The sequence below is a fragment of the Dromaius novaehollandiae genome, chromosome 18 (genome assembly GCF_036370855.1).
Source record: "Dromaius novaehollandiae isolate bDroNov1 chromosome 18, bDroNov1.hap1, whole genome shotgun sequence".
NCBI lineage: Eukaryota > Metazoa > Chordata > Aves > Casuariiformes > Dromaiidae > Dromaius > Dromaius novaehollandiae.
In genome coordinates, this window is record NC_088115.1 from 15,007,302 (window position 1) to 15,020,931 (window position 13,630).

Sequence of the window (13,630 nt, forward strand, 5' to 3'; positions counted from 1 at the left end):
TAACATCAAGTTCTCCTGAAATATTTCAATAACTTTTGATATTTGACTTAAGACTGTTAGCCAGCCAGAGCAGCCTCCTCTCTCTCTCTCACACACACGGATATTTTCCATAGTTACCCAGCTAAACTCCTGGCTTTTTTGTCCACATATGCTACAAAACCAGTAAGACTGAATTTGATTTTCATTGGGGGATTTTTTCCCGTCCCCAAATATACCCTTCCTACCCCAGTAACACAGAAAGATCCGAGTCCTCGGATTTGTCCACCTTCTCAGGGACGGCTTGTCCCTGAAAAACAGACCTCTCTGAAATGATTCCGTTTGGCCACCAAAACCACAACTACTGTTGGAGCCGGAAAGATTTAGACTCAGCTGATTCCTGACCTGAAAGCCAAAGTCTTTGAGGCTACAAAGGACAAACGATAAGCCCATGGATGTACAACTAAATTACTAAAAAGTCAGCGCAGAGCTGAATAGGCAGCAGAAGGTAGGAAGTGGCTTTCCACGGATCTGCCTGCAGCGCCTGTGGATTCTCTGAGGTCTAGTATAGGTGAGGCTCATTTTACCGGTCTTTTTCTCGGCAAAGAATTTTATTATATCTCCACAAATTACTCAAAACCTGATATCTTTGAGATCCCCCCTCTTTGTCAAACTTGACTGAAATGGGACCAGGCGTTCAGAAGTTGCGGGCGCTGCCGAGGGAAAAGGCGATGGACGCGCGGAGGCACCACGCGTGCTGCGCAGGGAGCGAGTCCAGGCGTGCCGGCGGGACGATCCGCGAGGCCTGGCCATCGGGATCGCCCGTTTCGGCCGCTGCCGCGTCGGCCGGCGGCAGAGGACAGTCCTCCGCGCGGCTGCCAAGGCACGCTGTCCGGGCAGAGCAGATCCAAAATCCTCCTTTGTTTCTGCGCTTGGCAGTTTGAGTTTTCCTTGCTTTTTCTCCCCCCTCTGCTTTTTTAAGGTAACAATACCTCCTTTCAGGCGCTGCCAAAGCCCTACTCAAGCCCACTCAGATAAGAGCTGGCAGGAAAGGTAACTGCCATCAATATTTTGGTGAATGTTAACTACCTGAGGACAGGCTGGGTGGGGGATCACCACCGGCGGTTGCGAGCACCTGGGCTATGTTTGAAAACACCACATTAAAAGTCACCCTGCTCCCTGGATCCCCCAGCAAAGTCTCCGCAGCGAAGGCGGCTGCAAAAGGCAGAGCTGAGCCGCCGGTCACGCTCCGCGCGAAGGTACGTTCTCCCGGCGCCGCTTCTGCGGCCGCTCCGTTTGCTCCGCTAAAATATTATCCCTCAGCCAGAGTTTGTTTTGGATAAGTGCGGCGAGTAGAATTCGTATCCCGAAATTCCCAACTGCAGGTTTCAGAATTGCAGTGTAAAAAATAAAAAGGGGGGGGGGGTCTTTTTTGCTGCCCTCGGCGATAGCTGCCCGCTGCCGCTCGAGCTCGGCCCCGGCTGCGCTTCCGTCTGCCGCTGCACGGGGGGAGCACCTGTCTCCATCCTCTTCCTCAAAGTCAAAACCCATCCTGTACATTATGAGCAGGAACCCAGGACTACGATAAAGAGCGGTTTCAGACTGACAGCAAATTAAACTGCACGCCAAGGTATATACACACCATTCGGAGACATACTTATAATGGGTTTTTTCCTAAAACCAGAAAATATAATGATATTCTGTCATGGAGTCTGAGACTTTCTATGTTATTATTAAGACATAGCAAACATTTCTGGGTAAAAAAACGGGAGCTGGATGGTGTTCTTCTCAGAATAAGCTTTTCCCACTTAGCAGAACGATTTTTTGTAATGCTCATGCAAAAAAGGCATGATTTTTGCCAAGATAAATGGCTAGTGCATATTTCTAATCTGTCACAGATAGGATACACAGGTAGGCAGACAGACAGACAAGAAAAAAAGTGCTCCCTCCCTCTCTGTTTTTCTATCATCCTGTGCTTTGCTATACTAATTTTAATGTGGTGAGTGTTATGTTATGCTTTCTTTTAACTAAGTATGCTGTTCCCGCAACAGCAATCCCTTCGCTTCTGAAACGTAAATACAGCAAATGAAAATGGAAGAAAAATGGAATAAATGATCCTCCTCTGCATTGTTAAACAAAGGAATAAAATCGATTTCTAGCATTGTATCCTGCAGCGTAGACAGTGAAAAGATGTGAATGGTGGAAAAAGTGAACCAAGCTTTGGTGCCGTACGGGCGAGCAGCCCCGGCACCGGCCCGATGCCGCGCGGTGCCAAGACGGGAGGTGCCGCACAGCGTTATGCGCCCATCCCCGTGGCATCAGGCCTCCGGACGGACGCGGGGTCACGGACACCTGCGGAGGGTTTGCAAAAACGCAGCGTGCCCGAGCAGGGAGGAGGTGCAAGGAGGCACCGAGCCCTGCACGAACCAGCCGGGTACCGGCAGAGATGGGAGCGGGCGGCCCCGAACGCGCTCCTCGCTTCTCCCGCTCCCATCAGCGGAGGAAACGCAGCGCTGGCTGCCAGCGGAGAAAACTGTCTATCTGAATCCTTCCACTTGTCTTAGATTTACGTTGTATGTAAAATAAAATATTTATATAGCGCTTGTGCGCATAGCTGTGTACTTGGCGTAAGAGAGCGAGGAACAGCCCGAGACATACATATTTTCGGTATATATGGGCGCATGCATACGTGAGTCTGTGTTTAGGTATATATAGATATACATACATATATAAAACAAATCCCTGTTTATTGCTCAGTAGAGAAAACTGCAGGGTTTTTTTACATAAATAATCCTAGAGTAAATAAATTCCCCACCCTGAGCAAACCAAAAGCGATCCCGTAGCAGATTTCTCTATTTTTCAAATAAATCACGGTCCCAAACGAACGTGGGCCTGGCAGGCAGAATTCCCAAACCATCCGGGACTCGCGCCGGGAGCTGGAAACAGCCCAAACAAACAATTTTACAAGCTGCAGAGGTTGAGCCCCCCCCAGCCCCGCTTTTTTTTGCTTTTTTTTTCCTTTTTAATTTGAGGCGCGGAGGGGTGGGCGCTGCCGCGCGCTGGCCCATAGGAAAGCAGTGACCCGGGGACATCTGCAAGCGATTAGGACGCAGACTTCAGGTAGCTCCCAGAAACACGTGCTGGCCACATTACACCCTCCAAGTATATTTCCACAACTTTACTTCTCCAAATAAACAGTCGGGCTCTCCCGGCATTAGCGAGGAGCTGCACAAACAGGTAGAGAGAATGGCAGTTTTATTCCCCCTTCCAGTTCTGATGGATTTCTTGTAAGCTGTTGCTGGGCCGGGTAATTTGAACTATCGCTTGCAAAACATAATAGGGCCGGTTTAAAATTACTGCCATTTATTTATCTGTATGTGACTACGAAACGTCATGTACGACTTCCACGGGGCGCTGGCTGCAACCGCCGCGAGCGCGCCAGACCAAAATACACCCAAAAAGCGAAAAGTAACTCGAATCCAGCAGGACTGATAATTGGGCTGATGGATTTTTTTTTTTTTTTAATTTAAGTCAAGTTTTACGTCTTTGGAAACAATTCTCCTTCCTTTCAACCTCTTAGGACAGAGAGGGCCTCCGCAATGCCACGGGCGTCCCCGCGGCCAAAGCCACCGGGTCCCGCAGGTCACGTCCCCACCTGGGGAAGACACCGCGGGCGGATGGGGCCGGGTAGCGATACGGCAGCGGGGCACTGCTCCTTTACAGGAAAAAATGGGAAAAACCAGGGACAGGACAAGGCTGGTTCCTCCTAAGTCGTATTTGCTCCAGGGCATTTCTCCTCTTCCAGGGATCTTGGTATTGTTATGAGTGAAAACCACGTCTTTTGTCCTCATTACCCGAGCTTTGCCCTTGCTTTGATCGGTTTACCGTAAAGGATTCGAAGCAGATTCATTTATCTCAGCATCTGATGGAGAAGCATTGCCAGCTCTCGGAGCCGCAGCGAGCGCCGCGGGACCCGTCCCGCCGCCGGGCCACAAAGCCGCGCGGCTCCTCGGGTCTTCGTCAAAACACGGCAAAGCCCACAGCCAACAGCAAGGATGTTCGATCAGGCCAAAAGCTTTTGCATAAGTTAAAGTTGCATCTTGCAAAAAAAAAAAAAAAAAAAAAAAAAGAAACCCCAAACCTCCTCTTTCTCCATCAGCAGAAAAGCTCTGCGCTTTTGTGAGGGTATTTCCATTGCACTTACACTGAGCCCAACAAATTTTCCATCTATCACGCTTGCAGAGCTTCAAGCCAGGGCTACAGATAAATAAATAAATAAACAAACTACAATGCATCACTTTAATCTGCAGAAAAAGAGCATTTGCGAGGCACAGATCTGTGCACGCAGCGCTTTCCAGCCGCGGGAGAAAGTGCAGAAAATACCGGGGAGGTTACGCCTCTGCTCTCCGGCGGAGCCCGCGCCGGAGCCCGGCAGCGCGGCAGCTCGGGGGCACGCGGCGGAGTGAATCGGGCTCGGGACTTTCCTGGGCGTTAAACAGCCCAGCAAACCAGGGAGCTTCTGATCAGCTCCGGTATTTCTTATTAGCAGCCGGTATGTTAAAATCCCCATCTTTCCCCCTCCTTTTTTCCAGCTTCGCTCTTTCTCTTTTTTCTTTTCTTAGCATTTCAAAAACTTTTACTAGGGAAAAAAGAGTTTCTCGGGTTCAAAAGACCACAATGCCTTTCCCACTGTCTCCAAGGTGCAGCCTAATTCGGATCACCGCAGGCAGGATCTGGCCCCCAGTGGATTCGTGTTCCCAGGATTATTTTTTAAGTGGTAAATCTCAACGCTATTTAAGGTGATGCTGTTTCACCAGCCACAATGAGCGTGCAGTTATTTAATAGCTAAAACAGAGAGACGTGGCCAAATTAACCCTGCCACCCCATTCAGGCCTTCTAAATAATCGGCGTATTTTTACTGCAGCGCCGAGATTCCTGACTGTCGGCTTTTGAAGTTCTTTCACTTTATTCTGTGCAGCGAATCTGGCAAGACAGTATTTCTAGGCACGAATTAAAATGTCATAAAAGCAAATATCTTTCGGGCATAGGGTCTTCAGGCTCCCTATTACCTTACAAGCCGAGAAAGGGGGAAAAAATGCCAGTGCTCCAGCTTTCCCTCCCATTCCTGGTTCATTATTTGCAGAGCCTAAATCAACACACAGCGTCGTCTCCAGCTCAGCCCCCTGCAGCTGTTTGGGGCTGTGTATTATCACGACAGGCCAGATAAATAGGTAGATTCTGAAAAATGAATAATGTAAATGCACAACATCAAGGGATTCTTAGCTAAAGCTGCAAAATGAGAATTTTGCCCTGAATACGTCACCGCTTAGCCACCCTTCTTCCTTTTTTTTTTTTTTTTTCTCTCTTTAAACTGTACGATGACCTTCCGATAAGGACACGTCAGAGCGCGCCCGAGAAACGCTCGGGCTTTCGAAAAATCAATATATAGGGTACAAAAGGGGACGTTAGCGCATCCCGGGCACGGCAGCCTGCTCGGCCGGACGGGGGACGAACCCCTCGAGCGGGCTCCGCCGCGCCGCGGCCTCGAGCGCTGCCGCACCGGGGCACGTGCTCATCCCCGGGAAGCGGCAACAGCCCCTTCGGAAAGGCGGGAGGTCCCGGCCCGGCGCGTCAGGATGCTGAAATGCCGGCGGGGAAAAGCAGCCGAAGGGCTCGCTCCGCCGGCACGGAGCTATCCCGGCTGGCTACGAAGGCATCTTATCCGCATCAGGTATCAACCGTTGATACGTTTTAATATCAACATGCAGAGAGATCATTGCAACGGCCTCCTTGCACGTGAACGTCTGTTTTTAGAGAATTCTGCTATAGCCTAAAATCTGGCAGTTTTGCCCCGGAACGCCTCCACCGCAGCAGCCCTGGGCACGGGAGCGTCGGCCCCGGGAACAGCAGCGAGCCGTTCAGAGCCTTCGGCAGATCGTTCCCTGAAAAACAGCAGTTTGATTTAGCGGGAGGAAGAAAAAAACATCAAACGAGGATTATACGGCATCCGCGTACTGCTGAAAATCTTTCCTGATACCCGAGCTGGCCACTTAGGATAAAACAATGTTAATTCTCTAAAAAGAAAAGAAAACTTCCATCCTGACATAAAAACAGCAACAGCTTGTCACTTTAAAGGAAACTTCTAACCTTACAAAACGACTGTGATTAATCAACTTGTCCATATTGTCTAAATAGTCCATAGAAGAGGAATTAAAAATAATAATTCAGAAATTATAAAATTACAGGCGATAACACAACTGGAGAGCTGTCTCACGTCCCCCCTTTGTTTATTGTTCAAACTTGTCAAACCACTTTCTTTTGTTAAAACAGACTCTTTTGTAACGAGAAGGCAGCGTCCCCTTTCAACAGACGGACTTGCAGGATGAAAAATGTTCTAATTATTACACTTTTCATTAAATCAATTATCCCCCCAAATTATTCTCGTGTTTATCTCTGCCAATCAGCAGTGAAGCCAGGGAGCAATCTGCTGCCACCATATTTTTCTCCTCCAGGTACATTCGTGCAGAGTTTTGCTGCAGCAGCTCCAGCTGAGATAAGCCCAATCCTCTGGCTGAGCCTTCTTTGATGTCCCCGTAACAAATACATATATTAGCAGAGATTTGTTGAGCTAAATTCAGCTCGTGCACTATCTAATCTGAGGCTGAAACTGCCAAGGGAAAATACTTCAAAATTGTCCGCTGCTGTATTAATTGTAAGTTTACTTTTTTCCCTTTTTTTTCACTGCAAGTAACAATGCAAAATTCAGCATATCTTGCACTGCTAAACATTTAGTAAATATATATAACAGTGTAGAAATGGTCTTTAGCATTGCAGACAAGAATAAGAAAACCGAAATCCTCACGAAGGAAAAACAACCTCTGCTCGCAGTCGCCCTGCTCGTCGGACACCGGCTCTGCAAACAGGACAGACACTTACCTCTAAACTCGCCCAGAGATAACTACTCCCCAAACGTTTGCAAGCAAAAAAACCTCAGGGAAAGCAAAGCAGGGTCTAACAGGGCGATTGCTTTCAAATGCATTTATTCAGAGCTCCTTCCCCCTTCTGCCTTTTTTCTACTTTTTTTACTTTTTTGCGTGTGCCATTTCCAATACCTTTAAAACACGCTTATTAACGTAATAGCGCAATCACGACAACGACGATAAGGCATCCGCACCACCGTGCCGTCACCGAGCCGGACACCGCTCGGGGAACTGCTTAACGGGACAAAGGCGGCGAATTTTAGCAGTTTCAGTCAAGCCCCAACGTTGAGGCTGGAGCCGCAGTGGAAAATGACTGAGCGCGTCCGTGGCGCGGGAGGACTGCCAGCCGGCGCGTCCCCAAGGCTCGCCGGGGCGCGGGCGGGGGAGGCGGCCAAGGGGGGGTCCCAGCCGTCCTCGCCCCCCGCCGCTCTGAAACGCGGCCCCCCCGGAGACCCCCCTCTCCGGCAAACCCCGAAGCCGAGCTGTGAGTTACTCTCCACCCAGGCGACGCCTGGTCGCTTGTCAGCATCCCCGACGCTCAGTTCTTACGCACGTAGAAAAGCAGCTTGCTATTAAAAATGCAGATACTGCAGGATTCGCTATAAAGAGGAAACCTTTGCATTTATACACCCACCTCTGCATACTCAGAGACATACCCCCAGAGCTCCTAGCACTTATTTATTTGCTTTGTATTTGTTTTTTTTTCTGATGATAATGTTGGTGGACTTAGCAATAATCTGGGGGCGGAAGAAGCGAGGGGGGACAACCTTCCCCCCCCGGCCGAGGTCCAGCGCAGCATCGCCCAGCTGGAGGGCAAAGCCCCGGCAGCCCAGGCTGCCGCCCGCGTCTGCAGCAAGGGACAGTGCTGCTGGGCTCCAAAAAAAGTAGAAAAAAGAAGAAAAAGGGTGTGGGGGGGTGATTTTACAGCGTGACCAAAATACTGTACTTCGGACCAGGCGTTTGTAACAGCCGGGAGCAAAAGCTCCCAAAAGACTGTTAAACGCGCTCTGCGGGCAGCGGGGGGGGGCGTGGGCACCGCGCGGGGCGCCAGCAGGAGCTGCGCCCCCCCCCCCCGAAAAAAGGGGGTTTGGGGTATTTGGGGGGTTCGCGCAACACCCCCCCAAAGCACCTAAAAACCATAAATTCGAGCAAATATATATGCACGTAAACGCACGCGCTGCCCGGCGGCAGAGGGGCCGCGCAGCCCCCCCGCCCCGCGCAGCGCTCCCCGCCCCCCCGCGCCGGCCGCGCCGTTCCTGGGCTTTTGGCGCCCCCTCCGGACGGCGGCGCGCACCGCCGCGGAGCCGCCTCCGCGCAGCCCCGGCCGCCCCGCGCAGCGCAGCGCGGCCCCCGCCGCGAGCGGCCCCGGCGTACGAGCCCACAGGGATTTTTTTCCTTTCCCCCCCCTTTTTAACGCACATAAAACAACTAAATGCCCAGAAAACTCCCGGCCGCGGCGCAGCCGCCTCCGCCCCTGCGGCTGCGCCGCCGCCGCGCTGCCCGCGCCCTCCCCGGCCGCCCCAGCGCAGGGCGCCGCCGCCTCCGCGGGGCTTTTGCGCGGCGCCCGCCCCGCCGCCGGCCCCCTGCGCGGCTCTGCGCGGCGCTGCGCGGCCCCGCCCCGCGGCGGCAGCCAATGGCGTGCGCGCCAGCCCCCGGGGGCAGCCCGCCCATTGGCGGAGCGCTGCCGAGCCGAAATCGCCGCGCAGAGTATTTATTCCCGCGCGGCGGCGCGGGCCGCAGAGCCGCGCTGCGGAGCCGCGCTGGAGACCGGCGGGGCGCGCCCGGCCGCACGCTGCCACCCCGGCCCGGCCCGGCCGGCCGCTCCGCGGGTCTCCCCCGAGTCTCCCCGCCGCGCACCGTCTTTTTCTCTTTTTTGACTTAAAACGGTTGGAGGGAGAGAGGAGAGGAAAAAAAAAAAAAAAAAAGCAACTTTTGCAAACTTTTCCAGCCTTGCCGCTCTTCCCTCCCCAGCCGGGCTTCGCGCCGGTGGAGAACTTCGCCTCTGCTAGTTTTACTTTTTTAACTCTTCCCTGCCCTGCAGCCACCTGATTGTTTTTTTTTTTCCACCCCGTTTCCCCCTCTGCCACTTTCTCGCATGAATCTCCTAGACCCCTTCATGAAAATGACAGAAGAACAGGACAAATGCATCTCCGACGCCCCCAGCCCCACCATGTCGGATGACTCCGCCGGCTCTCCCTGCCCCTCGGGATCCGGCTCGGACACGGAGAACACCCGCCCCCAAGAAAACACCTTCCCCAAGGGTGACCCGGACCTGAAGAAGGAGAGCGACGAGGACAAGTTCCCCGTGTGCATCCGCGAGGCCGTCAGCCAGGTGCTCAAGGGCTACGACTGGACCCTGGTGCCCATGCCGGTGCGGGTGAACGGATCCAGCAAGAACAAGCCGCACGTGAAGAGACCCATGAACGCCTTCATGGTGTGGGCACAGGCCGCCCGGAGGAAGCTGGCGGACCAGTATCCGCATCTGCACAACGCCGAGCTCAGCAAAACCCTGGGCAAGCTCTGGAGGTGAGTGCGGGGCTCCGCAGCCTGGGCTGGCCGGGGGGAGCGAGTCTGCAGCTCGCACAGTCGGCTCCGTCCTGCAAGAGCACCAGGAGGAGCTGGGAGGGAGGGAGAAGGATGGGTTCAAGCCTGGAAAACTGGCTGAAGACCTTTGCATGCGCTGGCAAACTCCTTTGGCATGGGAGAAGCCGGAATAGCAGGGGAAGAGCGGAGGAGGCAGCTCCCTGCGGCGGCCTCCTGATCTCGCCGGGTGTTTCTCTGCCCGGGCGATGCCCCGGTGTGGCGGCTGCCCCTGCGGGTGCCGGGGGGCCCGGGCGTTAAGTGGGGCCGGCGGTGGTGGCAGCGTGTCCGTGCCGCCGTCCGGAGGAGACGACGGTTCTCCTGGATTGCATCAGCTGCGCCGGGAGCAGCGGCTGTCGGGGGCGAGCGGAGGGGGGGGGGACGAAAGCCGGGCGAGCGCTGGGTGGCCCGGTGCCCTCCAGCTGCCAAAATAAGAAAACCGGAGAGGGAGTGAGTCACCTGGCCACCTCCTAAGTTGGTGGCTGCGGAGAAGGGGGGGACCCTGCCCGGGCCGGGTCCTTCCAGCGGGAAGAGGGGGCAGCACGGGATGCGGGTGCAGGCCGGGAGCTGTCGCCTCGCGCCCGCGCCGGGAGGGCCGGATCCCTGCCGCGGCGCTTCTGCCCCACTGCCACCGGTGCGTCCTGCCGCGGGGGGCTGGAAAGCGCCCGGGACGGGGGGACGAAACGCGGGGAGGAGGAGGAGGAGGAGGAAGGGGGCCGCCGAGCTGACCTCCGCCGCCCCGCAGGCTGCTCAACGAGAGCGAGAAGCGCCCCTTCGTGGAGGAGGCCGAGCGGCTGCGGGTGCAGCACAAGAAGGACCACCCCGACTACAAGTACCAGCCGCGCAGGAGGAAGTCGGTGAAGAACGGGCAGGCGGAGCAGGAGGAGGGCGCCGAGCAGACCCACATCTCCCCCAACGCCATCTTCAAGGCCCTGCAGGCAGACTCGCCGCAGTCGTCCTCCAGCATCAGCGAGGTGCACTCGCCCGGGGAGCACTCGGGTAGGTGCCCCCGCCGCAGCGTGGTCGTGTCCCCGGGCTGAAATTGGGGTGGGATTGAGGGGGAAAAAAGAGGGGGACAGACCCACAAACGCAGCACGGGTGGGGTGGCTGCACGGGGAGAGATGCATGGGGAAAATGGCCTTGCATGTGGCCCGGGCACTTGCACGCCCGACCCTTGGGGCCGCTTCCAGCCCGTGAGAAACTTGAACCCATACTTAAGAAAAGGGAAACGGAAAGACGCTCTCGCGGCCATCTCCGAGGGCTTGGTAACGTCACCCGAGGTGGCCGGTGTCCCCAGCGCCGGGGGTGTTCGCGTTGCCCTGTGCAACCGCTCTCCAAAGCGGCGCGTTGCTTTGCGGTGGCCCCGCAGCCCCCGAGCTCACGGCTAACGGCGTCGCCGCGCTCTGGCTTTGCCCCCGCAGGGCAGTCGCAGGGGCCCCCCACGCCGCCCACCACCCCCAAGACGGACGCGCCGCCGGGCAAGCAGGACCTGAAGCGGGAGGGCCGCCCCCTGCCCGAGGGGGGCCGGCAGCCGCCCCACATCGACTTCCGCGACGTGGACATCGGCGAGCTCAGCAGCGACGTCATCTCCAACATCGAGACCTTCGACGTCAACGAGTTCGACCAGTACCTGCCGCCCAACGGCCACCCCGGCGCCCCGGCCGCCCACGGCCAGGTGCCCTACGCGGGCGGCTACGGCGTGGGCAGCGCGGCCGGCAGCCCCGCCGGCGCCTGGATGGCCAAGCAGCCGCCGCAGCCGGCGCCGGCGGCCCAGCAGCCGCCGCAGCCGCAGGCCCCGGCGGCACCGCACGCGCTGGCCCCGCTGAGCGGCGAGCAGGGCCCGGCGCAGCAGCGGACGCACATCAAGACGGAGCAGCTGAGCCCCAGCCACTACAGCGAGCAGCAGCAGCACTCGCCGCAGCAGCTGGGCTACGGCTCCTTCGGCCTGCAGCACTACGGCTCGTCCTACCCGCCCGCCACCCGCCCCCAGTACGACTACGGCGACCACCAGACCTCGGGCTCCTACTACAGCCACGCCGGCGGCCAGAGCGGCGGCCTCTACTCCACCTTCGCCTACATGAGCCCCACGCAGCGGCCCATGTACACGCCCATCGCAGACCCCTCGGGGGTGCCCTCCATCCCCCAGACCCACAGCCCGCAGCACTGGGAGCAGCCCGTCTACACGCAGCTCACCAGGCCCTAGGGCCGGGCCGGCGCGTCGAAGAAGTAAACAAAGGCGCGAAGGCAGCAGCGGCAACGCAGAACTTCCTCAGACTTTTCCTCTTTGACATTTGGAACGAAAAAAGACAGGCAGCAGACGCTGCGGCGAGGCCGGCGGGGAGGGGGGGACGCCGGGAGCCTTCTGCACTACAGCATCCTCCGGGGAGGGGCGAGGCCGCGCCGAGACCCGGCACAACTCGCCGCACGCTTCCCGAGCACCGGACTCTAACGTCCCTTCAAGCACGCAGCGGGGACACGAGACCTCTAACCACCCAGCTCACCCGTCTGCTGTCTGGACTTCTGTAACAATTTTTTTTTTTTTTTTAGCAGTAATTAAAAAAGCGAAAAAAAAGGGGGGGAATAAAAAGTAAAAAAAACTCAGAGTCCTCTGTGAGGAATATTCTCTATTTTAAATATTTTTTAGTATGTACTGTGTATGATTCGTTACCAATTTGAGGGGATTTATACATATTTTTTAGAGATTTTTAAAATGCTCTTATTTTTCCAACAGCTAAAAATGACACTTAGTGGAGCAGCCCTAGGTTTTCTTGCGGTCAGAGGTATTTTTGTATAGATGAGTGTCTCTTTCTCTAAAAAAGGAAAAAAATAAAAATAAAGAAGCGAAAGCGCGTGCGTTTGACTCGGACCGAGCTCTCGCGAAGCGGCATCGCCGGGCTCGGCTGCGCTCGGCTCCGCGGCCGGGGAGGTGCGAGCGGAGCAGAAGAGGCTTTATTTTTCTAACTCCAAAATAGCAAAGCAAGCCAGGAGGAGATTTTATTTTTTCATGACCATGAGCCTTAAGAAAAAAAAAAAAAAGATACAGCAGAAAGTGCTGAGAAGCCTTAAACGCAGCCGGGGGGCCGCCGGGGCTCCCCCGCTTCGGCTGCCGGAGCACGCTGGAGACATCAGAGAGCCTTTAAATTATTTATTTTGAGCTCAGAGCAGTTTTTGAATCACAGCTTTCCTTTTCTCTCATCCCCCTTCTCTTTTAACCCCTTTTGAAAGCGATTGCGTTTGCTGGAGCGTTCTTTGGGAGGTGACCGTGCCTGTTAAATTATGGTCTAAACCGTAGCCAGTTCTTTATTTATCTCTTTAATTCTTTTTTTTATTATTATTATTATTATTCTTTTTGGAATCTGTGTCCTGGGTTTGTACAAACTTGTGCTCTTCCTTTTTTCTTTGGTCTAAGGATAAACTGGAAAAAAAAAACAGAATTTGTACAAACTGAAGATTGCAAATGTAGCGTATCACTGAACCAGTTGCCTTGTTTCCTGCCTCGGCTCCCCGGGACACGCGAGCTCGCGCGAGGACGAGACCCGGCGGTGAGGCCCGCGCGCGGGGGGCACCGTTTTAGCCTTCCACCCCCAATACTGTCTTGAGGTGGGGACACTGACTTTGGTGAAGCTGTGGCTGAACAGTTAAGGATTGCTTTTTAAAAAAGACAGCAAACTTTTTTTATTTAAAAAAAATGATATATTTGTTAACATTTTTTTTTTAGGGATTCAGTAGAAGAAAAAATCTTAAAGCACTCTTATAATATGGCATCTCTCTATTTCTGTATAAAAGCAGATCTTTTTAAAGTATTTCTGTAACTTAAAAGACCTGTCATTTAAATCATATTTTGTCTTTAGGTAAGTTTTTTTGTTTTGTTTGCAAGATCCTTCTCTTTGTGAAACTTACCTTTTTTGTATATTATTGTTTGCAATAAATATACATTGTATTAAAAGTTAAAAACCCCGGCGGCGTCCAGTTTATTAGCAGCCTGCAAGCAAAGCCGGGCCGCGCTGAAGCCCCCGAGGCTCTTGCATTCGACGAGGGGCCGCGGCGATGGGGCCACGAAGCCGACCGGCGCGGGACGGGGAAAGGGCTGGAAG

At 54.7% G+C, this 13,630-nt stretch overlaps 1 protein-coding gene and 1 long non-coding RNA gene across 2 annotated transcripts in view; one reads left to right on the forward strand and one right to left on the reverse strand.

The window, feature by feature from the left end:
- Positions 1–13,630, reverse strand: part of LOC112982492 (uncharacterized) — a 109,829-nt gene that overhangs the window by 50,705 nt on the left and 45,494 nt on the right. The window lies entirely within an intron of this gene.
- Positions 8,640–13,493, forward strand: SOX9 (SRY-box transcription factor 9). The gene is made up of 3 exons (XM_026099011.2): positions 8,640–9,482; positions 10,282–10,535; positions 10,958–13,493. The coding sequence occupies exons 1-3, from the start codon at positions 9,052–9,054 to the stop codon at positions 11,737–11,739; spliced, it is 1,467 nt and encodes a 488-aa protein (XP_025954796.2). The 5' UTR covers positions 8,640–9,051; the 3' UTR covers positions 11,740–13,493.

Excerpts from the sequence above, each read along its gene's own strand:
- SOX9 (XM_026099011.2), top strand. The coding sequence starts at position 9,052 with ATGAATCTCCTAGACCCCTTCATGAAAATGACAGAAGAACAGGACAAA. Across the intron at positions 9,483-10,281 it reads ACCCTGGGCAAGCTCTGGAG|GCTGCTCAACGAGAGCGAGA; the intron begins GTGAGTGCGGGG and ends GCCGCCCCGCAG. Across the intron at positions 10,536-10,957 it reads CTCGCCCGGGGAGCACTCGG|GGCAGTCGCAGGGGCCCCCC; the intron begins GTAGGTGCCCCC and ends TTGCCCCCGCAG.